General features: G+C 33.7%; 4 protein-coding genes and 1 non-coding gene across 5 annotated transcripts; 1 reads left to right on the top strand and 4 right to left on the bottom strand.

Moving 5' to 3' along the window:
• Positions 1-400: 400 nt before the first annotated feature.
• LOC146957236 (putative linoleate 9S-lipoxygenase 5) lies at positions 401-6,846 on the bottom strand. The gene is made up of 9 exons (XM_085734884.1): positions 6,545-6,846; positions 4,063-4,349; positions 3,718-3,958; positions 2,955-3,293; positions 2,736-2,821; positions 2,459-2,566; positions 2,064-2,368; positions 1,496-1,759; positions 401-1,306 (listed from the first exon to the last, which is right to left on the bottom strand). Exons 1-9 carry the CDS (start codon positions 6,735-6,737, stop codon positions 553-555), a joined length of 2,577 nt encoding a protein of 858 aa, XP_085591010.1. The 5' UTR covers positions 6,738-6,846; the 3' UTR covers positions 401-552.
• Positions 6,847-9,813: 2,967 nt separating this feature from the next.
• On the bottom strand, positions 9,814-11,703 carry LOC146957235 (peptidoglycan-binding LysM domain-containing protein). The gene is made up of 2 exons (XM_085734875.1): positions 11,239-11,703; positions 9,814-10,505 (listed from the first exon to the last, which is right to left on the bottom strand). The coding sequence occupies exons 1-2, from the start codon at positions 11,662-11,664 to the stop codon at positions 10,131-10,133; spliced, it is 801 nt and encodes a 266-aa protein (XP_085591001.1). The 5' UTR covers positions 11,665-11,703; the 3' UTR covers positions 9,814-10,130.
• A 1,033-nt stretch (positions 11,704-12,736) lies between these two features.
• TRNAV-UAC (transfer RNA valine (anticodon UAC)) lies at positions 12,737-12,809 on the top strand. The gene has a single exon. It is a non-coding gene; the product is annotated as a tRNA-Val (tRNA).
• A 210-nt stretch (positions 12,810-13,019) lies between these two features.
• LOC146957233 (microtubule-binding protein TANGLED-like) lies at positions 13,020-15,067 on the bottom strand. Its single transcript, XM_085734868.1, has 4 exons — positions 14,817-15,067; positions 14,572-14,714; positions 14,408-14,469; positions 13,020-13,971 (listed from the first exon to the last, which is right to left on the bottom strand). Exons 1-4 carry the CDS (start codon positions 14,895-14,897, stop codon positions 13,187-13,189), a joined length of 1,071 nt encoding a protein of 356 aa, XP_085590994.1. The 5' UTR covers positions 14,898-15,067; the 3' UTR covers positions 13,020-13,186.
• Positions 15,068-16,455: 1,388 nt separating this feature from the next.
• Positions 16,456-20,654, bottom strand: LOC146957232 (P-loop containing nucleoside triphosphate hydrolases superfamily protein). The gene is made up of 12 exons (XM_085734862.1): positions 20,516-20,654; positions 20,337-20,429; positions 20,084-20,229; positions 19,869-19,965; positions 19,487-19,750; positions 19,108-19,387; positions 18,661-18,822; positions 18,328-18,543; positions 18,207-18,244; positions 17,927-18,090; positions 17,722-17,835; positions 16,456-17,603 (listed from the first exon to the last, which is right to left on the bottom strand). Exons 1-12 carry the CDS (start codon positions 20,526-20,528, stop codon positions 16,854-16,856), a joined length of 2,337 nt encoding a protein of 778 aa, XP_085590988.1. The 5' UTR covers positions 20,529-20,654; the 3' UTR covers positions 16,456-16,853.
• Positions 20,655-22,771: the final 2,117 nt, after the last annotated feature.

Genomic DNA, 22,771 nt, shown 5'->3' with positions numbered 1-22,771 from the left:
TGGATACACTCTGCAGCTTTAGAGTTAGACCAGTCTAGAACACGCACGAACTCACTTGATGGTAATTTAGAAATGGAAGCTGAAAGATTGGAAGAAAATGATAGTACTAATCACATTGAAATCGAGTTTCGTTCTTTGAAGTCCGAGGTCGAACTACTGAGTTCTATGATTGAGACTGCCGAGACTAAGCACCAACTGCTAATATCTCTAATAATTTTATCTTTCATTTTCTGTGTTTTCATTTCTTTTAATCCAATTCCTCCTCTCACATCATTTTTTAAAAGCAAACCAAGCTAAAATAAAGGTTAGATATTCTGTCTCATCGTCAATGTATTTCAAAAGGGTCATTGTACATACTCATCAACCAGATAAGTAAAATAGATGTTAGAAGTTATACTGCTGAACTCAAATAGCGACTCAATATTCACTGAAGTAAGGAAAATAGTATGATATTCTATAGCAAGTTTTAGCACACCATAATGAAGATAACCAGTAACCACCACTATTATTGTTTAACAAAGAAAATAACTAAAGAAAAGACCCTTAGCCATATCAAATTGAGATGCTATTAGGAATCCCCATACCAGTTAGTCCACCTTCACTAGTAGGTTTAAGCAAAGTGTATGGCATCTTAACAGGACCAAACCTGTTTTTCAGTTTCTCATCATCGTTCATTATCCCAATCCTTTTCTCAATTTCAACAAGTTTATTGCCAAACTTCTCAAAAGCCTCCAGTGCCTTTACGTCAGAAGTCCAATCTGGAGTGTCTCTCTGTCCAAGGTAGACCTCATCACTAGCATGCCTAGACAATATTTCCACAAGTGAAAGACCAAGAACAGCTTGAAACTGTGAAGTGATTGTTTTCAGAAAAGCTTTGTCAGGATTTTCCAAAAGTTCATTGTACTCTTGGGTACCTTTTTCAGGCATGAGTCGTCGGCTCATAGAAGGACGACTCGGTGGATAGCCGCCATATGGATATTGTCCAAAGTTGACTGCGGCATGGAGAGCTGAAGCAATCCATATAATAATAGTGCAAGTTTCAATCAGCTCTTCGAGAGTATGCATCTTTGGCCACCAAGGCTCATCTTTCTTGTCACCATGACCCTCTTCCTTTATTTCCTTCCACCAAGATTGAAGTTCCGAGTCTTTCCTGATTGAGTCCTCATCCTTGTAGTAAATGGAGCAGTAGTCTTTAACCCATGTCTTGATGGCAAACCAAATCTCCAGACCGTCAACTGCATAAGGGTAATCCTCGATTAATAATCGAAGACCGTATGGCGAAGTTGAGTCCTTAACAGCCATTCCTCTGAAATTTGAAGAGATGAAGCAATTGATCAACACCAATATTCATTTCACATATGATTTAACATGATACAATCCAAGTTATTACGGTTATACTTATTTTGGAAAAGTTATTATCATAATTTAACATGATATAAACCATATATATATATATTTTTTTTGCAATGGTCTTTTGCAAAATTGGTTTTTTTACCTCTTGAGAAGATCTTCAGGCAGTGCTTGTTCAGGGAAAGACCAATCCTTATAAAGAAAGGATGAAAACTCCATAGAATATTTTGATGGGAAAACAGTAGACTCTAGAGCACCACCGGCATTGATGAGGATCTGCCTTGCAAGTCCATTTATATTCATGGTGTCACGAAAGTGAGGATGTAATAGCTTATAAATAGGGTGAAGCACGCTAAGATGCCTATTTGAAGCTATGATGAATGGCTCTACGACGGCATGAGTATGCAACCTGCCATACATGTAAGAATCAAAAGTTAATTGCAAAAATGTACGAACTTATTAAGATTGTGTTTGGTATGGTATTGATTTAGGAAACTGACTTAAATGGGAGGTTCTCTAATGTTCGTACGGTTACTGATATAATAGTTACATCTTATACTTATTAACTCGTGCACATAATTAAATTAGTGCTGGTTATAGTACATAAGAAATATGTGGTGCTTGTTAAAGGTTTTTTGCTGCTAGTTAGCACATAATTTTGCAATTTGTTGAGAAAATCTGTATCCACTACTGAAATTTGAGTTTCTTCATACCAGTGGCTAATAAGTTGATGATACCCCGAGTCAACTACTGCAACATAAGCTTTGGCTAATTGCCAAATAGAATTTTCAACACCTTTCTCCGCAGGCAAGTAAACCTTACTAACGGCACCATATTGATCTCCCTCTGAATGTGGCAAACTCAACTCAATGGCTAGTAGCTTTAAAGTTCCATTCTCTTGCAAGAACAAAATAGTCCTGCTAGCATATGTCTTTGTTGAGGTTGAATTTATCTTCCTTAAGTATGGCATCAGTGTGTCGTGGTGATCTAATATGAACAACTTCTTTGCTCGAATTGCCTATTCAAACAAAAATAAATAAATACCATGCATCTTGAGTCTTGACATCAAGTAGAAGAAAGAACTAAATTGAAGCTTTCACAAAATTACCTCATCCACAGTGAGCCCGTCCAGATTACTTTCAATGTGTTCTTTAGTTATTTTACTGGATTGATCACCATAGACTTTGTGATCTAGCTTGCTTTTTGGTGGGAACTCCTGCAGTTATTTAGGGGAAAATGTGAAAAATGAAATTATAGTCCATTCTTCATTAAGATATGATATTGATCTTAAAATGTTTTAGAAAATTTAATTCAATAATTAAAAGAGAGGTCTAACTCATTTGATGAATCCAATCATTAATAAAATAATAAACATGCAAACTTACTTGGAGACTACAAATCATGACAGGATTTATACCAGCCAGCATCTCCCTAGCGAATTCTTCATCAGTTCTCCATGCAGATTTATCGGCTACTCCAAAATTAGATCCACATCATTAAGAGCATTAGTATTCAATAAATCATGATTTTACAAAATACATGATTTTCTATATTCTAGTTTCTAAGATAACATGATGAGTTAGAAGTGTCCATGTATATAGTACCTGCAATCACTTGGGGCAGTGGAAATTTGAGGAGCTTTTCCCCATCAGTTCTCAAGATTTCCTTAAGTATCTCCCCATGGATGTTCTCCCTAACATCCTTAAGTAAGCCTTCAGGCACATCAATCCCACTTTCATAGAGTTTGAGCACATCGTCAAAGCTGTCAAACTCATTAGGGGTGCTATCAAATAGAGATTCAAGTTCAGGTTTGAGAACTTGAACTATAGATTTTAGTGCATAAGCAAGAAAATCCGACATCTTCAAGTGACCAAATTTTTCATCCCTGGGAACATAGATCTTTAAGCTCATCTCAAGGTCCAGCCTACTCTCATAGTTAGGGTCTGCGAGATAACAACCATATCCATTAATAACTCCATATTAGAAAAAGAGTGGTTTAAGCCTACTGAGTTAAATTGCATGTCTTAAGCTCAAAAGGTCAAATTAAAAGTGCTTTTAGAGTTAATTTCATTGTAACATGAGATTCATTAGATTAGACATAACAGAGGTCAAACAATTGAGAATTGAGTAATTAACCATATAACTCAAGATGTACTACCTTGTCTAACAACACCACATAGCTTGATAGGCTCAATTATTAAGGCAGTGTACATTTGTCAATGCAAATTTGAAATATACTATCATGCAATTTTATTAGTTTGATTCTAGAAAGCCAAACTTTAGGTTCCGCTAACTTCTCAATTATAAAATATTCAAAAAAAATAAAGACATAAATGAAAAACAAAACAATAAATATAGAAGCCTAACCTGATTTGGCAGGTTCTCTACCAGTTCTTCCCCTACGAGGGTAAGGATATTCAGCAGACCCTCCAAGAATAGGACGAGAATGTTCAAGACCTTTATCAGGATTTCCCAAATCATTGTAGCGTGCATAATCATAAACCCTATCCCACTTTTCAAGCTGACCTTTTCCATCACCTCTTAAAGTCTCTAGCTCTTCTTCTCTGTACTTAAGTAGTGTTGTCGGTGTTTCACTTGGAAGATATGTCTACAGAAAATAGAAATTACAAAACATGTTAGCATGTAACATACTTTTCAAAGGTATCGTTATAATATAGTCACTATTACTTAAAGTTGTTTTCGTAGTTATACCTTGTTGGAGAAGAAAATGCGATCTTTTTCGTATTTTTTAGCAGGATATACCCAAGAGTTGCAGACAAAGTGGATAACATCTTGACCAGGAACACCTTTAAGTGTCAAGCTTTTGAGGTAGAACTCATTGTCATGATTATTCCTAATTAAAAATGCTCCTGGTGTTCCTATCTCTTCATCCCAATCAAATGTAACCTTGAAGGTTGATTCTCCGGTTGAAAGAGGTTTTGATGCGGCACTCCAATCTAAGTTAGCAGGTTTCCCAAGTTTCCCCTTCAATCCATTCCCTACAAATATTAAGTTAGTTATTTATCAGAATATCATTCACATTTTAGATGCCAAAGACCAAAGTAGAAGTTTCACTTTCCTCCTGATAGTTTTTAATTTAACATCATAGATTATAGATAATTTCCAATTGTTACTGCCTAATCTACAGTTAACTAATCAAAACACCAATTAATAATCAAGTCAACACACACGTAAGACAGAGAGGTATATGTTTGAATTTTAGATAAAGTATTCAATATAGATTTAGATAATATTGTACCAAAAATAAAAAAATAAAGTGAGGGGCATAATCTAAAAACGTAAATTTGTGAAAGTACTGCAGTGACAACTTTTTCTTCCAATAAATTATTTCCTTCAGTCAACATCATGACTCAGTTCACAAACAACTTCAGTATTTATTTCATTGTCTATTTCCTGTATTCTGTTTTGTTTTTTTGCTAAAAAGGTAGTTGGACGGTTTTATGGTGGATGAATGAGGGAGGGACAACTAACTATTTTTTTCAAGACCACAAAATAAGTAATAATATATTTCAAACTGGGCAGTAAAAATACTTAAAATGCCCCACAATTTCGCGTTTACTAAATACATTATTCTAGCATATTAAGAATTATATTAATTATTATTATAACTAATTTCATCAGAATTCAATTACATCGATCAGTGAAGTAATGTCTTCATTGGTTCAACTTTTACATTTTTATTTTTACAAAATTGACATGAGCGTTAAAAAATTTACAAAATTGATAGTCCTAAAATTGGTCAGTGACATCACTCATTATCTTATACCATGTGAGCGTATACCATTTTTGTTCCTCATCTTAGGTCCACTTTCTCTACTGTTTGCCATATCTGCTTGCTGGTGTGAAACTACTCATGTTTGACACACTACTAGAATCTCGTAAAAAATAGCAAATAAATAGACACTCTTCTTGGATCATTCTAACAAATAAATAAACAGACCCTCTACACTTCCAAAAATGCACCTATAGAACAAATCACATTTTTTAGCTCTTGTAACAATTTTCTTAAACATTCTTAGGGACCAAAAGTACCGATAAAATATTTCACAGAGACTGAAAATACTGACAGAAATTTTTCATTGATTAAAAAGTGTGATTTTTTTATATGGATTAAAAACAAAATTCTTAATATTTATAAAGATCATTTACTTAATTAACCCTAAAAAGTTATAAGAAAACATTTTCTCTATTACACAGAGTTTTTTTTTTTTTTTGAAGGAAATATTACACAGAGTTAAAAACTTAGAGTTCGATTATTTAAATTAAGGTTAAGTCTACAATGCACAACAGAGTTATTTTCCCCATTGAATTAATAATTTTATTAATAAATTAAAAATATATATGAAGAGGACTATTGTACAAGATTTATTGATACAACGATGGAAATTAACTTGTGTATGCTTCAAAACCAATTTCCTTGTGCATGTTAGTCAAAACTTTAAATTAATTAATAAAAAATTTATTTAAATTAAGAGGAAAAAACTACTTAAATTAGACGTCAGGATGTCCTCGTGAGCTTAGCTCAGTTGGTATGGACAATGCATAATATATGCAAGGTCTGAGATTCAAACCCCATCCACCACCACAAAAAAAAAAAAAGATGTCAGGATTTACTTTTTTTCGATTAATTTTTTTTGGAGAACAAAGAAAATAAATCATATAAAAAATGAAAAAAAAATAACATCTCTTTAAAAATATGTTAAAATATTTAACAAAATCTTCCTTCAAAAAAAAAAAAACAAAATCTAAATAATGGGATCTGTATAGAATTTTTTTTAAAAATAATGTTTTGAAAAATTATTAAAATAGTGTGATCTGTATTAAGTATATTTATTTTATTCTTTATTTTCTATAAGTTTTCTACAACAAAGAAAATCTTTTTTATCAATACAAAGAAAATCTTATTTTAAATGTGTCGGACACTAAACCTAAATTATAAATATTAACAAAAAAAAATATATTAAGTAATAAAGTTAGTCAAATCTATAACAAAAAAAATAAATTAAATTAGAGGTCGTGATTTACTTGTGTTTTTCTTTTTGACAGAAACAAAAGAAAACAGTATAATAGCTTTTTTTTCCTTCCATAAAGAACAATATAGTTCAGTAACATGCAAAAACAGAGAACAAGAAGCATAAAGATAACAGAGAAAATAGGAATGAAATAAAGTAACCTGAATCAGTGTTAACAGCACTAACAAGCTGAAGAGAAACTCCTTTTCCCACAAACTCATGAAGACCATCAAGCATGGAGGCAGTAAAGTCATTGAAGTCTAACACACTTTTCTTCATCAGCACAACCGTCCCTTCAACTTGGCGGCGGTTGTTTTTCTCTCCGGTGATAGCATTGAGAATGTTGTGCAACATTTTCAAAGAGAAGCAGCAAAAACTAAAACAGTAACCTTGGAAACAAATGGCAGAGTAACAAAGAAACAGCGATGTTAAGTGTTAAATGCTTGGGAAGGGAATGAATTGTAAAAAGCAACCCACTCTACTTTGCTTTTTATAGATAGAAAGAGTGAAAGAATATAATGTTTTTTAAAAAGAATATTATAATTTAACAAATTGAGAGATATATGAAGAATTTAAAAAAAAAAATAATAATGTTAGTATACCTAAATAATGAGTTCTATGTCCCGTGAGCATAACTCAGCTGGCAGCGTCATGCATTGTTATATGCCAGAGCCGGAGTTCGATCCCTGAACACCCCACTTATTCACCTTGAAAAAGGTGAATTCTATCCACTAGGCTACCCGACAAAAAATAAACAAAATAATGAGCTCTGTTTACATATTTTAGAAAATCAGAGATTACCTTTTTTTTTTACACATATAGATTAAAGTGTTATTATTACTTGTTGATTTTTTATGAATGATTAAAGCGTTTTATTTTTTATCACGTAAACGATAGTAATTTAGTTTGTTTTTCGCTCAATTAAAATTTAGTTGGAGTGAGCTTAGCTCAGTTAGTATGAACAATGCATAATATATGTAAGGTCCGGGTTTAAACCCGGCCACTAAAAAAATTCTTAATACAGAATTTTACATGAAACTTATATCTAAAGTGTGAGACTAAGATAATAAAAATGTAAGTATTAAAAGAGGGTGAAAAAACAGTCTTCCTAACACTCATGCACAGCCGGGGGATGCCACTGCAACCCCTCAACTTTATAATTCACCCTTCACTGTTGCAACTTACTTCTCCTATGTGACCTTGTAGTGACATGTAGCGCATGCCAATCAATGAACATAATAATTTTACACTTCTGGTTTTAAACACGAGAAGATTTTTTTTTAGTTGATATTACAGTCTACCATTATCCCAAAGAGGCTCAAACCAATTCAATTTTAAGATTTCATTCTCCATATATTTTCTCTCTAACCCTAAACTCTCTCAATCAAAAAACCCACAAAATCTTCCTCCACCAAACTACTCGTCGTTGACATAGGTGTCATCATCACTCGCCATTGAAACCATCATTTTAATTTCAACAACATTGATAATGAATGGATAATTCAATGAGGACGACAATTGTAGAATATATATTTAATTTGTTGAGGACAATGTATTTTTTTATTACATACTTTTTTTATATATTTTAATTAGCAATTAAAGTAACAACACCACTGTATGTATACATTGATGTTGACATCTTACTTCCATTCCAAGTTTGGCTCTTTACGACATTCTTAATCTTATTATTCTCATATAGTCATGTGATACTCTTTATTTTACGGAGAATCGGAGATTGTGATCTACATTGTTCTAGGCTCTTTAAAAAATAATGATGTTCTTTATCTTTTATAAAGAGAAACAAAAATTGTTCTTTATCTAATGCAATCAACAATGGAATTAAATTATCAAAATTATCATGAGATAGAAACCGTTTTGGAGAATAATTTGTCAAAATCAGTTAAATAATAGAAACAGTTTCGGAGAATAACTTGTCTCGGTTTAATTTTGTAAGGGACTAAATTAGATCCCCTTTTTTTGTTGAGGACTAATTTAGACCTGCACGTTTTGTCGGAAATTAAAATAGGTCTTTACTCTGTTTTTTTAATAATACACTAAAATGACCCCATAAAAATAGGATAAGGGAAGGTTTCAAAAGGGTCCTATTTTTAGAAATGGTTTCTTTCAAGTGTAATTTTCACATGAAAGAGTCAAATGTGATTATTTGTACCACTGGCACTGATTCTGGAGTAGTTACATTTACGCTGCCACCAACAAGTAGTCAGCTCAGCTTTCATTCCTGAAGATCCAACAAGTAGTCAACTTTCATTCCCAAGGGTCATGGTGCCTCCTAACTCACGAACGATTATTCAATTTCACTTGGGTTTGGCTCTATCTGTTTAGTGTACTTCTAATTGTTCAATATATTTTGCTTCCATTTGGAAACGTGAAACCAATATCATAAAAATGCATCGTTTCATTAGCCTTCATGACAAGGAAAATACTTGTTTGTATCATTAAAATTAAATGATACCTATTTTTAAATAATTAAATTTAAACGTATTTTTTTGTGTACCTTAATGGCGTGCCCATATTTATGTGACCAAATCAAGACTTTCTCTTATGTCAAATGATTTTCTTTTACCAATCCCAGATTCCCAATCCTTATGTCAAATGCTATCATAGAATGCATACCATAAATTAATTGCTGGGATAATATTGAGGTACTCTAAATTAACTTCACAATAAGCCAAAAAAAATTGACACCCTACGTATCCTACAACTCCGATTGAAGTATACACCAAAAACACTTCTTGGCATATCTCTCGGTCTCAACTCTAATATCTAAAATTGAAGAGTAGAGTACCCCTTCATAGTTGCACTGTTAAAAGGTGCAAATCAAAGAACAAAATGGTTAGCGAAGCTCCAAAGTTTTCAAAGCCTACGAATCCAGAAACATGAAAGAATTGGAATTCAGCACTGTTGTGCATAAAAAATGTTGAAGAGAGTGTTAGAAAAAGTATGTTTCTAGCATTTCTCTTGGCTTGAAATCATTAAATAAAGTTTGCAATTGGAGGATGTAAGAGAACATCATCACCAATTCACCATTCTGAATCCTAAGGTTCTTGCAACCGACAGCATAAAACAAACTTATCAAAAGCAGTAAAGTAATTCTAAATTATTCCAAAAAGACAAGATGAAAACAGAATATCAAATTTTTCTTTCATAAATAGATTCTGATTCGCCACAAATCCTTATCTTTAAAGTCACAGGATAATCTTATTCACTAAGCTTCTGATTAGATTAAATTCTACATTATCATAATATGATACTTGGGGTAAGAGTTAGGACAAGATATATTGATAATGTTTCATCGTATCCATTGCTTTTTTGAACAATTTATTCTTGGTATTAATTCTGATCTGTAGTGCTAAAAACGAAGACGCTCAGAAGTGTAAAGGGTGAACTAAATCAAATATTTCTGTACTGATTCTACTAAACATACAGTTTCAATTGCCGCTTTAACAATAATACATTGTCTTCTTGTATAAATATACTTGTAAACAATTGCATGTCACGCAAATTCTGAACACATATCACCACATTAGTAGTTGAACTATATATATACCATAACAAGAAATTACTTACTCCAGTCTCAAGTCTCCGATGGAGAGGAGCTAAATAATAGTAGATTAAAGTAGAGACTAGCCTTACCCAACATGATTATTTATCATCATCCATTTGCATATCACCAAACTTCTTTGATTATCCCAAACATGGGTTGAAATTGAATTAACCTTCCAAAGACTAGGAGTGACCTACTTGCCTGCCCCACTGAAGGTCCGCGGAAAATTCAGCAAGAGCAGCACGAGGATCACCGTTTGAAACAGACCAGTAGTATTGAGCAGTTTCACTATCAACTTGCATGCTTCTCTTCAAGGAATCAAGCACCTTTTTGTTGGTTTCTTCTGAGGATATTCTGTTTGATACATAGCTACTCTTTATGTCAGGTACATCATCCGGATACAACACTGCAACTTCTCGTTTCGCATTAACATCCAGCTCAATAAAGCAAGTTCTTTTAACAAGAATATCGGGATTACTAATAGGAATTAATAACCTTTCCCTTGAGTATATACCATGATCGCTCATCATGTTGTTCAATCGTTTTATGTCCATCACCTGTCGAAACATCAAAAAATTTATCATTCAACTTTATCAAAAGTATTAAACAGAAAAAACCAGGCACAGAACAATGAAAATATAGCTTAGTGCTTACAGTAAAAATAGTCAGAAAAAGATCAACTAGTTTATAAATTCTTAATAGGAAAATGCTAAATTATACACAACAAGTAGATGTTAACAATTTGATTTGAGCTAATCAAAATTTTAATCCTAAAACCTGATATTGCAGTGACAGGGAAATTTGGTCCATGAAATTAAAAACATTTTAAAATGATATCCCTAACATATTTGATCACAGTACAGTAGTCAACAAGGAACGATTAATTTAGTCCTGACTGTAAAGCACAGAAATCTCTAAGGTTATGCATTTCTACTGTTTGCCGCACCAATCTATGAAGCATGGTCACTCCTCGCATTAGGCGTGTCATCGGCCTATATTCCCACCAATGTTATCTCCATTACGGATGGACAAATCTGTTTGGAAACAGAGCTCTTTTATCGCGGAATTAGACATGTGTCGTGTCCGACACGGACATGACACCAACACATATATTATGTGATTTATACATATAAAACCATCTCATATGAACTATATTCAAACATAATCTTGAATTTCAGAGAGAGATGATTCCATAATTTCATTGTCATCATTTTCAAAAGCACAATTATCAACAACAACAAAAAATTATGCATTTCAATTTCTGAAACAAAGTAATAAACCCAAACGGACCTGAACGGAGTACTTAACGGCGAGACTAGCAACACTATCACCACGCACAATACGATGCGAGATTGCGAATTTAGCAAGTGAATTATCTCTCCAGAAGCTTCTAGAAATCGGGTTTCCAACTACGTCCTTCAATTTCCACGGTGCTAAGAAAGCTCTGGTTACCATCTCCCTTTGTGAGGCTACCGAGTTCCAGACTCGGCAGACGCAACTCGCACGTGCGAGATCGGGGATGGGAAGGTTCTGGAAGATGATTTGGAGGGTGTCGGTGGAGGAAAGTGCGGAGAAATGAGAATTCATTGGTGAGATTACTGTTGAAGTGGGAGGAGGAGGTGTTGGTGGTGGGGTTGAGGTGGATGAAAAAGAAGAAGAAGAATTCATGAGATGGCGGAGAATGTCACCGTCGTCTTCATCGCAACAACAACCCATTCAGAATGGAGGTAGGTGGAGAGGAAGAAGATGAACCTTCGGACCAAAATCGTCCACGAATCTTATACGCGTGGATTTAGATTTTCTTTTTTCTTTTGATAAAATGGGTATAGAACTATAGATATTTTTAATTATTATTACAGTACATTTTTTTTTTGGACAAATTATTACATTTTCTTTGAATAACAGTATTATTCTTATTATTAAACCAAATTAATTAAAAACTTTGTTTTTTCGACAATTAATTAAAAAGTTGTGCTGTACCATAAAATAGTTGTGATAGGAATTTTCATTGTAATTAAAAATACTATTTTCTAAAAACAAATTACTTGACTGAATACAATTACAAATAAAAAAATTAATCAAATTATGCATATCTACAGATTGGGTACAATCGCAAATATAAATAATTTGAACATGCATGAATTTATTATTTTAAAATTATATATTATTTAATTCATTTTTTCTTTATCTTTTTATCATTTTTGCGTCCAAATTTGAGATTGTGACCAAGTAAGGGTTACTCTAAACTTAAATGTAATTTTTTATCCCATATTTTACTCAAACCTCAAATTTTAGACCTCATTTCTAATTGCCAACTTTGAAATCTAGTTTAAGAAGTTTTAACAAATTCACGATTTTTACCGTCCAATTGGATGACACGATGATAAATTAGGTGAGATGACATGAAAATAAAAATCCTAATTGATGAAATTCTTCCAAACCGGATGTTAAATTTAGTCGTGACCAACCATATAGAGTTAAAAGAAGATCAATTGAAATGATAAGTGGTTGAGAATGAATTTAACTTCATCAAATTAGAGTCAAAATCATGGTTCAATTAAAATTTCTAAAATGGAGACAATAAATGCGCAATTAAAAACGGGACCAAATTTGCATTTTGAGTTTGACCAAGATAATTGTTGATCATAATTAATCTATATAACTTTAATTAAAAATCTTATTATATAAATAAACTTTTATGATAATAAATTAAATCATTATAAATATGTGAAGTTAAATTAAATAAGTGAGAGTCACAAATTATCATAGCTGGTAAATTGTCATCAAAGTTGCTGTGGTGTAGTGGTTATCACGTTAGTCTTACACACTAAAGGTCTCCAGTTCGATCCTGGGCAGCAACATCCAAACATTATTTTTTGTTTCCATAAAATCCATAGTTGGTATATATGGTGAAAGAATACATATTGCAGTTGGTACCATTTTATGCAGTTGGTACCATTTTAATTGCAACCCATCGATTTATTTTTATTTTTTGAGAGGTGCAATCCATAGATTTTATATGACAAATGAAATGTATGCTTATGATTTGGCAACATTGCATGCTCACAAGATTTGCATCTGAGAACCACCTTTATATTTTTTGTTGAACAGAATACAGAACAAAGAATGCTATGGACACAAGGAGAAGTCCTCAACAACAACAAAATCTCACAAGAATACAACAATTATGGACATTGAGAAACCATAGTGACAAAATACAATCAAGGTCTATATGTCCTTAAATTCTTCTACTAGAAGGGAATTGAACTGTTGATACTGGGCGCTGTTTCAGTCCACTTACAATTCCATCACTTTTCTGTGCAGTTTTCTTGCTCCTTAATGGTGAAACTAACCTGGTAGCTAGTCTCGAAGGAGAGAAAGATCGACGGAATTTAGCCGCAGTCGATCTTTTTGGAGAATTCTTGCTCAAACTTGCAAGTCTTGTGGGTGAAATAGACACAGTTGTAGTGCTTTTGATCTTGACTTTGGAGTTTGAAGGTGGAGATTTAATCAAAAACTTGTGTGGTGTTGTTGGTCCTCTATTTCTTGAAATAATAGGAGACCTTGTTTTGCAAAACTGCTGTTGCTGTGACTGTGATGAAGAACATTGAGTTGACTTGAACAAAGGGTTGGGGAAAAGTACAGTTTTTTTAGCCCATGGCCTATTCCTTGGAGATACCCTATTCGCCGAAGACAAATACTTGTTGCTTTCTCTATCAAATTCTTTAACTTTTGGAGGAGAAACCTTAAAAGTGATTCTGGAACGAGCTCTTTGAAGTGAGGGAGAACCGTCATTGTGTAGTTTAGTTTGTTTCTCCTTCTTCCTTCTAGACTTAAGTTGTGTGTTTTCGAGGTTTATTTTCTTGCTTGGCCTTTGAGACATTGGTGTTTTTGGGTCATCTTTGGAGGGAGTTTTGTCACCAACTGCTGAAACAATTTCTCTTGCAAATTGACTAGCCTGTAAAATTTCTCCAAGAGTTTCTCCTACAAGCATTGCAGGCAACGACATTCGCCTCCATTCACCTGTATAAATATAAGGGTTCACAGGTGAATAGGAAAGTCTTATCATTAACTAATTAAAGAGCCTAATAAGTAATAACACTCACATTTTCTAAGATCTATGATTCTAAATTGTGTTTTGTAACTAACTATATAAGTCAGACACAATTTATAAGGATTTCTTTGAAGTCTAGATTTATTCATAATTTCTCAAAATATCATGTATCAGCAGGCAACCGTGACCGAAATCACAATTTAAAACCAGATTAAGACTATGAAGCACTAACACAGACACAACATCAACACCAGTAATTTGAGAAAATGAAATAATTAAGTCGAATGCGGACACATGTCAGAGTCAGACACCTTACACATCTTCGATTAGAAGCATCCATGTTAAATAATGTTCAAGTGAAAGTTTGGAATTAAATTTACTTCGGATTTTGCAAGAGAAACTGACCTGTGTTTGGCGTAGAGGGAAACTTTCCCACAGGAGATTTCCTTGTGGCACCATTCTTGACCCTTCAGAGAATGGTAACAAAACACAAAAATTAGTAAAAAGTAAACAAAAATTAAACTAAAATATGGTCATGAATCGTGAGCCATGAAGAAAAGAAAAAGTACCTGAGTGATTCTTGCTTGCACCTGAGACTAGTTTTGAGATAACCTATGGTACTTCGTGGGCTAAGATTGACCCCTGACACAACCTTGTTTCCACCAGTTGCAGTGTTCTGAAGTTCTTGCAGCCGAGCCATGCATTGATCCACCTTCAAAGACCCAAAAAGAAACATTTTACATTAATCAAGGAAAAAAAGAACAAAAGTTTGAATTTGATCTGTCATTAATGAAGATCACTAATTGATTAGTACCTTGTTGAGTGTTTCTCTAATGAGAACAGGATTCAGAGCAGCTAAAGTTCTCTTAAGCTTTGGTGGGGTTCTCGCAACCATCTTCACAAGGTGGGTCTGAACTCTCTCTCTCTCTCTCTCTCTCTCTCTCTCTAACAGAGACGGGAACACGGACCCCAAACCTGTTTTGCTTTTGGTTTCAGAGTTTGGCAAGTGTTGTGTTGTGTTGATGTCAAAGAAAGAAACACACCAAGTGTATGAGTAACGGTTTGTTTTTTCAACGGTCGGTCGAGTGAATCAAATGTCTAATCTACCCTCCAGAGACAAGTGCAACGGCTATATTTTTCCTTTAGTTGGGAGTCGGGACCCTAGTTGACTTCTATATGCACATGTTTAGAAAGAAAACATGAAAGTGTCCTAAATACATTATTTAAAGAACTCATAAAAATGAATTTTGCCATAAAAATAAAAGTCAAACAAATGTAAAAATCATAACTATATAATTTTCAATGTAAAAATTATTATTTTTTATGTTTAAACAATGTTCTTAGGACACTTGTTAATATTTAAAAAATAAAGAGTAATCTATATGCCATGTTTAGAAACTTAAAAGTAGAATAATTTTTATATTTTAAAGAATTGAATAGACAATATTTTTATGGCAAAATTACATTTTTCGTCCTTTAATTTAATTTAATTTAATTTCAAACAACGATTTTGTTATTTATCTTTTTTTTCACGTCATTTTAGCATTTTGATCCGTTTGCATATAAACTTTCAAGCATCAATTTAAAATTCATATGAAAATGTAAGTGAAAGACCAAAGATTTGAATATTATGAGTTCATATTGAAATAAAATCATAGTTTTGAATCTTGAAAATCCATATGTAAATTGATTAAAATGACAAAAGTGACGTGGAAAAAAAAAACAAAGGACGAAATCGTTATCTGAAATAAAATTAAGGGATGATGAGAGTAATTTTACCCTATTTTTATATAGTTACTTGAGAAACATATTACCAATTGTCATAAAATAAAACTTTCTAATTAAATTTTTATCAGAAAGCAGGATTTTAGTTGGGAAAAAAAGCAAAAGTACAGCACACCGAAGAATTTAATTATTTGAGATGGTAATCATTATCAAATATAAGTAAATTTAATTATTTGAGATTAAGTTCTTATGCATTATCAGTATAAAAAGTTAATAATAATATCTACAAATCACAACACTTTGTGTGTCTTTACAAATAGTTACGGTTAAAATTTAACGTTTTCAATGGTTTAGAAGTTAGGATGAGAGTGTATACAACCATTTCTACAACCTTAAAAAACGTGGGAAGAACATAAAGATAAGAGGTACAATACTTCAATTTCCTCACTACTTTACATTTCTTCTAACAACTAAGTATTGATAATTTGAATTTGAATTTAAAAATTAATAGTATTTATATTTAGCCTTTGATACAAATTAAGTTAACTTTTGAATGTTAATCCGAACTAGGAAGTGTGAATATGTGTATAAATTATAGATGGATATCTTGTATGTGTGTAGAAGATATCTTATAGAAGGATATCTTGAATGTAGAAGGATATCTCGTATGTATGTAGAAGATATCTTATAGAAGGATATCTTGAATATAGAAGGATATATCTTGTATATATGTAGAACATCATAATATCACGAAAAATAGTTACACACCTAAGTGGTTCACTTCACTATATATGCAGATCAATAAATACTCTTAACATCATTTGATCCAACAACCCAAACAGGAGTTGAAATAGCAAAAGAATCAGATATCATACAGCTTTAGAAATTGAACCGACGATCATAACAAGATATCAAACTACTTCAAATAAATCCTTCAATTTATAAAGAAAAAAGGTTAATTGAACATGAATTGATTAATGAGTCAGAACAAAATATATGCACGCACGCATTGATAAAACAAGGTCTCTATTGCAGTTTAGGTGGCAAGAGTAATAATTTTCAGGTGTTTGTTTTTCATCTCTCAGCCTGAGAGGACTCCACAAACTAAAGAACTCCTTAACAAGGTCTATTGCAGTTTAGATGGCAAGAGTGATGATTTTCGGTGGCTACTTTTCATTTCTCTCAGCCTGAGAGGACTCCAAACTAAAGATCTCCTTGGCAATGCAATCGCAGTTGGATGCCTACCCATCCGCGAACCTCCTTGTGCATGTACTGGACTGCCCATAAACTTACTGCTGCCCCTAGCTGACATTGGTGTTGTATCAACCGATGTTGGTCTAATCGCTGGCAATGGGGCGAACAAATTTGAATACCGACCCCTCTGGCTCCTTATGGCTGCTGATACACTGCTTCCACCGGCAAACCTTGAAGTTGAGGTACGGAGTGGAGTAGTAATTTCAGATGTTGGCTCAGGACGGAGTGTAGCAATGGAGACCCTCCTCCTTGGTTTAAGGATCTGCGTTGTTGATTGTACAGGTGGTCTCATGGCAATGGAAGCCCTGCTTCTTGGTCTTTGAAGACCTTCAGTATTTGTTGTCATTGAAGTCCTTCTGGCAGAATTTTCCTTTCCATTCATTTGATGGGTGTATCTCTTTGGTGGTATAGGAGATGGTGGAGGCAAGAAATTGGTTATCCTTCTAAGGGGCATTCTCAGATTTGAAGGATTCAGTGGTGGTTTCTTATCTGTCATGGTTTTATGAGCTGATGAGTATTTATACGATGGAGGTTGTTGAGATGAAACAGCAGCAAGTGATCTACTTTCTTGCTTTAGTCTAGTTTTTCTTTCTTCTGCTATTTGATTCTCCAGGTCCCGTACCTGTCACAATTATTTCATTTCAGAGTTGGATGAGTATGATACATATGTGATTATGAAGGTAAACCTAACAGTTTCACTTATGGGAAGCAAAATGAAACCTTTAAATTTGCATTTATACCTTTTCCTGAAGGCTTTTACAATGGTATTCTCTCGCAGCAAGTCTAAGTTGTATAGTTTGTAGGCTATCCTGCAATTTCTTTGTTTCCTTTTCGTCATGTTTGGCCTTTTCTGCCTTTTATTATGACAAAAACTTATGAGTTTTAGTAACAGTTAAAGAAAAACATGGTTATTCTTATTGAAAGCACAATTATACTTTAGCTTACCATTTGCTTGTACTTGAACAGCTCACCGAGGTCTACTTGTTTGCGAGCTGGGCCGCTCTCAATTCCACGGACACGAGTGGCAAAATTCAGTGAACACAGGGTCTCTCCTAAGTCCGCTGAGCTTGGACTTACTTGGACAAACATTAATGTTTTACAATCTCCTCCTGCATTTCAATCCCAGGACAAATATTATTAGCTACCAGTATAAAGCACATGTTGTAGCAGTGCATTTCAAATCACATAGGGACATGTCATTTATAATTCTGAAATGAAACCTCACCTAAAGAGCTCTGTAGTATATGAGTGAGCTTCGAGTTTCTGTCTCAAACAGAAGATACAAATGTTAATGACATGAAGGACCATTCTGCAAGAATGTACTCAACAAACGAAAACAAAATTACCTGTAAGGGATGTGGGATGCTTTGGATGCAAGGGCAGAAATAACATCACCAAGTGCCGAAAGAGACTTGTTTATGAATTGAGATTCCTTTAGTCTTTCTCCCTCAGCTTCAGTTTTTCCCACACGCTCGCTACCTGCTAAGTCTACTAGCCAAAGGTGGCTCTTTGTTTTCTGGCCATTGATTAAATTCTCACCGACGACTGTTACTCGCAACAAGCTGCATGAAAAAACACCACATTTTCATTACCTATAGTATGCAATAACTTCTTCCTAGATCAATGTTTTCGTTGAGATAAAGAATTATGTACTAAGGCTGGTAAGAATCATTACATACCAATGGGAACGGCTGCTAAGCTCATTAGCAGAGGTGGATCCAACAGATCTGACTCTGTTTCCAGTCTTGAGCAATTCCCACACATCTTCTGTTCCATGAACACGAGCTTCAACAAGTCCAGGGACTTCTTGTGTCCCTTCTGCAGCTTGCTTTATCTCCAATCTTAAGTTGAAATTTGTTTTCCTCGTCAGTGATATTTCTCAAGAAACAATACATCAAAATGAAAGTATAATAATGCAAGTCATACATCATACTTAGAACCGTGAAATGAAACTATAATAATGTCCATTTTCTTACAAACTCATTATCAAGCAAAGCAAGATCTAATCGGCATTCTCAGATTTTTTTTTTTATTAAGATCATATGAAATAGCTATCTATTTTAAAATTTGAAATAAAGGAACTAAAAACTACAATGCCAATTAGAGAAGAAGAACTAAGGACTCACTTCTTAGTAGGCTGGGCAGAATTTTCCACTAGAAGATCTCTTATCTTCTCATTATAAACCTCCAACATACTAACATTTAACTCATACTTCATTACACCCTTTCTCTCTTCAGATATCCTAAATAATTCTTCAAGTGTTCTGTAGTTAACACCCCTCTCTTCCGGTGTTCCCTCCATTGTAAATGTTTTACCAGTTCCGGTTTGTCCGTAAGCAAATATACAGACATTAAAGCCATCCAATACTGATGTAGCAATAGGTTTAGTTTGAGAAAAAACAGCCTCTGCATCATAATAAAATAATACACACATTCGATCAGCTTCAAGAATGAAAAAGATATAATTCAATGCAACAATATCAAAAGTTGTAACACCTATTATACCTTGGTTATCTTCTGGCTTAAATACATGATCAAATTTAAACGGCTTCTTTGAAGAGTCTGAGGAGATGACTTGAAGCTCATTCTCAAGAGTGGATTCGAAATTGACAACAGATGTAAACCCATTTGCCTTTTCACTTTCACTTAAAGGTCTGCATCTGCAGAAAACCCTTATATTACCCTTGAGTTCAATTATTTCATTGTAAAGCCGCCTGCGCTCAGAGGATTCATCCAGATACTTTCTTTTCAAGAGTTCATATTCAGAACCTAGTATTAGATAACAATTATTAAAAACCCGAAAAACCTATAATACTGTAACTCAAACTAGCCAATAAAAAGAACATTCAATTGACAATTTTATTTCGGTTTTCAACGAGAACCATACCGAGAAGCTGAATAGAGTTCAAAACTTCGAGGCTTGTAAAGGATTCAGTCGCGGTTTTCACATGATCAGATAACGCTAAATGCTCCTTCTTCAAATCCTAATGCAAGAAAAATTCACAAAATAAACTAAAATTGTGAAAAACACAAAACAAAACCCTAATAAGTTTACTGAAAAAATTAAAAAACACAGGATCAAGTTGCCTTATGATTATTCACCTGAACTTTGGTACTCAAATCAAAGACTTTCTTCAGAATGGGAAGCGTATGACCCAGATCCGACGAATTCTCATGAATTCCATTAGACATACTGTTTTCATCCACCGAATCAGAGTTTTCATTTACTTTCTTTGATTCATCATTATCTGATTATATTTAAAATAACATCAATTAATCATCAAATGTAGCAATAATTAGTAATTAGGGTTTATGAAAAATAATTGAATTAAAAAGAATTGAATCAAGAACTTACCAGAGGGGATAGCGTTTGGGGATTGCTTGAGTTCGCAATCACGTACGAAGAGTTGAAATTTCTCAGCGAGCATTTGAATTTGAACGCTTTGATCTACAAGGAACGATGATTTGTATCATCAAAAATCAGTGAAAATTAACGAATGAATTGTGAGGGAAGTAAAGAGTAAACTAACGTACCGTTCATTTCCATGGTGTTTCGGAAGGAAGAAGAAGAAGAATCTGAAAGATGAAAGCGAAGATTTGTGAAAATTTTCTCAGAGAAGAGAAACAGAGTTTTTTTTTTGTTTGGTGGTGAAGATGTGAAGTAACTCTTCTTGAATTGTGATTACAAAATTCGTAAATTTGAATTGTGGTTACAAGGTTTGAAAGGAAAAAGTGAGTAACGGCTATATTCAATTAAATTCGACGGGAGCGTGTGCACTGCGATTTTCAACTTCTATATCGGGTATGGGGCTTTAATCATGCATTGGGCTCGGGGCGTTTGACTATTTGTAAACGGGAGTTATTAGTCAAACCCCACATATATACTCACACCCCCAACATTTTCAGGAGATGAAATTACCTTATCTTGTTTTATTTTACTACCTCTGTCCCTAATTATAAGACCCTTTTAAAAAAAATTTAGTCCCTTTTTATAAGACCCCTTTGTTATTTTCAACTACATTAATTATTTCTTTACTCGTATACCCTTATTTATCATACATCTTTTTCTTCAATCAACAATAAATAGTATGTTGAAAACATAAACTAAGGGAGTATTTTAGATCATTTAAATGTGCTTGGGAATGTAGTTAAGGAATGTGAAACTGTACTTTGTAGTTTTTACGCCTCCTGGGTTAGGATGTTCTAGGTTGGATTCTTTGTTGGGTTTGATTTGATTCTTTGTTGTTGTTAGCATTTTTATTTTTATTTTTTAAACCAACTCAGTTGGAATTAAACGCAATTTTTCTCATGGGTATAAGCCATGAGGTGCGTATAGAGCCGGTGAAACTTCATTTTTGTATGAGAATAGGACTAAACTTGGCCCTCTATGGCAATTAATACACTTTGTGAACATAAGTAATACAAAGCTCAAATTGAATTACATGTGTAAGGATGGTGGTTGAGACTTAAAAAGCTTGGTAACGATGATGTCACCTAATCTTGTTCAAGCTACTTGACAAATAACACCTCTTACGGTTTTGGATACTCCTCTAAATGATGAGTGGACTTAAAAATTTGTACAACTGGGGACTTATACTTGCTCAAGTGGTTACTTTTGACTTGTCCATCAACAAAGAGGTTCAGATCCTAACCGTGATATGAGATGGATTTGGCGGTTCAAAGTTCCTACAAAGATATAACATTTTACTTCGCTCTGTTCACATAACTCTCTTCCAACAAATGCATGTCGACAGTCAACACTGCTGAAACATGGCAGCTACACCCGTTGCTCATCCCTTATAGAAGACCACTTACACTGCTTACTTGATTGGCCTCATTTCAAGAAGCTTTGGCTTCACTTGGGAATTGGAGGACAAATAAATTTCTTCTCCCTAACAAATGCCACAGTTTGAGTTAAGCAAATGACATGTGGTTTTTTTTTTTATCAATCTTATTTCTTGCAAGTTTATGGCAGACTTGGTGCTAGAGAAATAATACATTTATGGACTGAATTTTAGTGCATTTGAAACCATCTCATGTTCATTACTTGTTGCCGACCTGTGTGATATGATACATCTATGGACTGGATTTTAGCGCATTGGAAACCATCTCCTGAGGGTCTCATCAAATGTGGATGGCGGTTTTCTTGAAGACATTTTTCGTCTAGGCGCTAGTTGAGTAGTTTGTTACCTTGATGGCAGTTGGATATCGAGGTTCTCTCACTTTACGAATGATGGTGATGCACTCTTGGTTGAAATCGGTGCTATTCAATTTGGGATTGCAACTTGTTATGATCTAGTTGTACAAACATTATATTTGATGGTGATTGTTTGGAAGTGGTAGACCTTATTCACGATGTGCCAAATGCAAGTTTTCATGTGTATGCTTCTCTGTTAAATCTTCGAAGCCTTGCACCATGAGACTATCAATTTAGTTCACATTTTGAGGGAGCGAAAAATATGCGTTGACTTTATGGCTAGTGCCCTTTTCGTTTTCTCATTTCACTGGGTTCGTCCTCTAGTTGGTTTAGAGTCTCTCCTTTTAAAAGACAAACTAGTTATTTAGTGTTTAATTTTATTTTTGTTTTGTTTTCTTTTGCTTTGTTACAATGTAAATCAACCAAACAAAATTAAACACATTTTAACATCCATTTTTTGTAGGAGTGATCAAAACATTCGGTTACATGGGAAAAAAAATCATATACAAATAGTTGAATATTTGCATTCAAACATTGACTAATCTATTTCAAAAAATTCGATTTTTTTAGGATGTCTATATCCATAATTCACT

The sequence above is a fragment of the Medicago sativa genome, chromosome 1, assembly GCF_051527215.1.
Source record: "Medicago sativa cultivar Bolivia chromosome 1, Bolivia_mono, whole genome shotgun sequence".
Lineage (NCBI taxonomy): Eukaryota > Viridiplantae > Streptophyta > Magnoliopsida > Fabales > Fabaceae > Medicago > Medicago sativa.
Note: the sequence above shows the minus strand (reverse complement) of the source record. Positions and strands in the feature narration are given on the sequence as shown.

Bases quoted from the DNA above. Each gene is read 5' to 3' on its own strand.
- LOC146957232 (XM_085734862.1), bottom strand. The intron at 19,751-19,868 runs GTATGGTTCTCG...ATCTAATACTAG, and splicing joins GAACTCTATTCAGCTTCTCG to GTTCTGAATATGAACTCTTG. The intron at 18,544-18,660 runs GTATGTAATGAT...TTTTTCATGCAG, and splicing joins CTTAGCAGCCGTTCCCATTG to CTTGTTGCGAGTAACAGTCG.
- LOC146957235 (XM_085734875.1), bottom strand. From the start codon at position 11,664: ATGGGTTGTTGTTGCGATGAAGACGACGGTGACATTCTCCGCCATCTC. The intron at 10,506-11,238 runs GTCCGTTTGGGT...ATGTTTCGACAG, and splicing joins CCGTTAAGTACTCCGTTCAG to GTGATGGACATAAAACGATT.
- LOC146957233 (XM_085734868.1), bottom strand. From the start codon at position 14,897: ATGGTTGCGAGAACCCCACCAAAGCTTAAGAGAACTTTAGCTGCTCTG. The intron at 14,470-14,571 runs GTACTTTTTCTT...CATTCTCTGAAG, and splicing joins TGCAAGCAAGAATCACTCAG to GGTCAAGAATGGTGCCACAA. The intron at 13,972-14,407 runs GTCAGTTTCTCT...ATATTTATACAG, and splicing joins TCCCTCTACGCCAAACACAG to GTGAATGGAGGCGAATGTCG.
- LOC146957236 (XM_085734884.1), bottom strand. From the start codon at position 6,737: ATGTTGCACAACATTCTCAATGCTATCACCGGAGAGAAAAACAACCGC. The intron at 4,350-6,544 runs GTTACTTTATTT...TAATATTTGTAG, and splicing joins TGCTGTTAACACTGATTCAG to GGAATGGATTGAAGGGGAAA. The intron at 1,307-1,495 runs GTAAAAAAACCA...TTCAAATTTCAG, and splicing joins CCTGAAGATCTTCTCAAGAG to AGGAATGGCTGTTAAGGACT.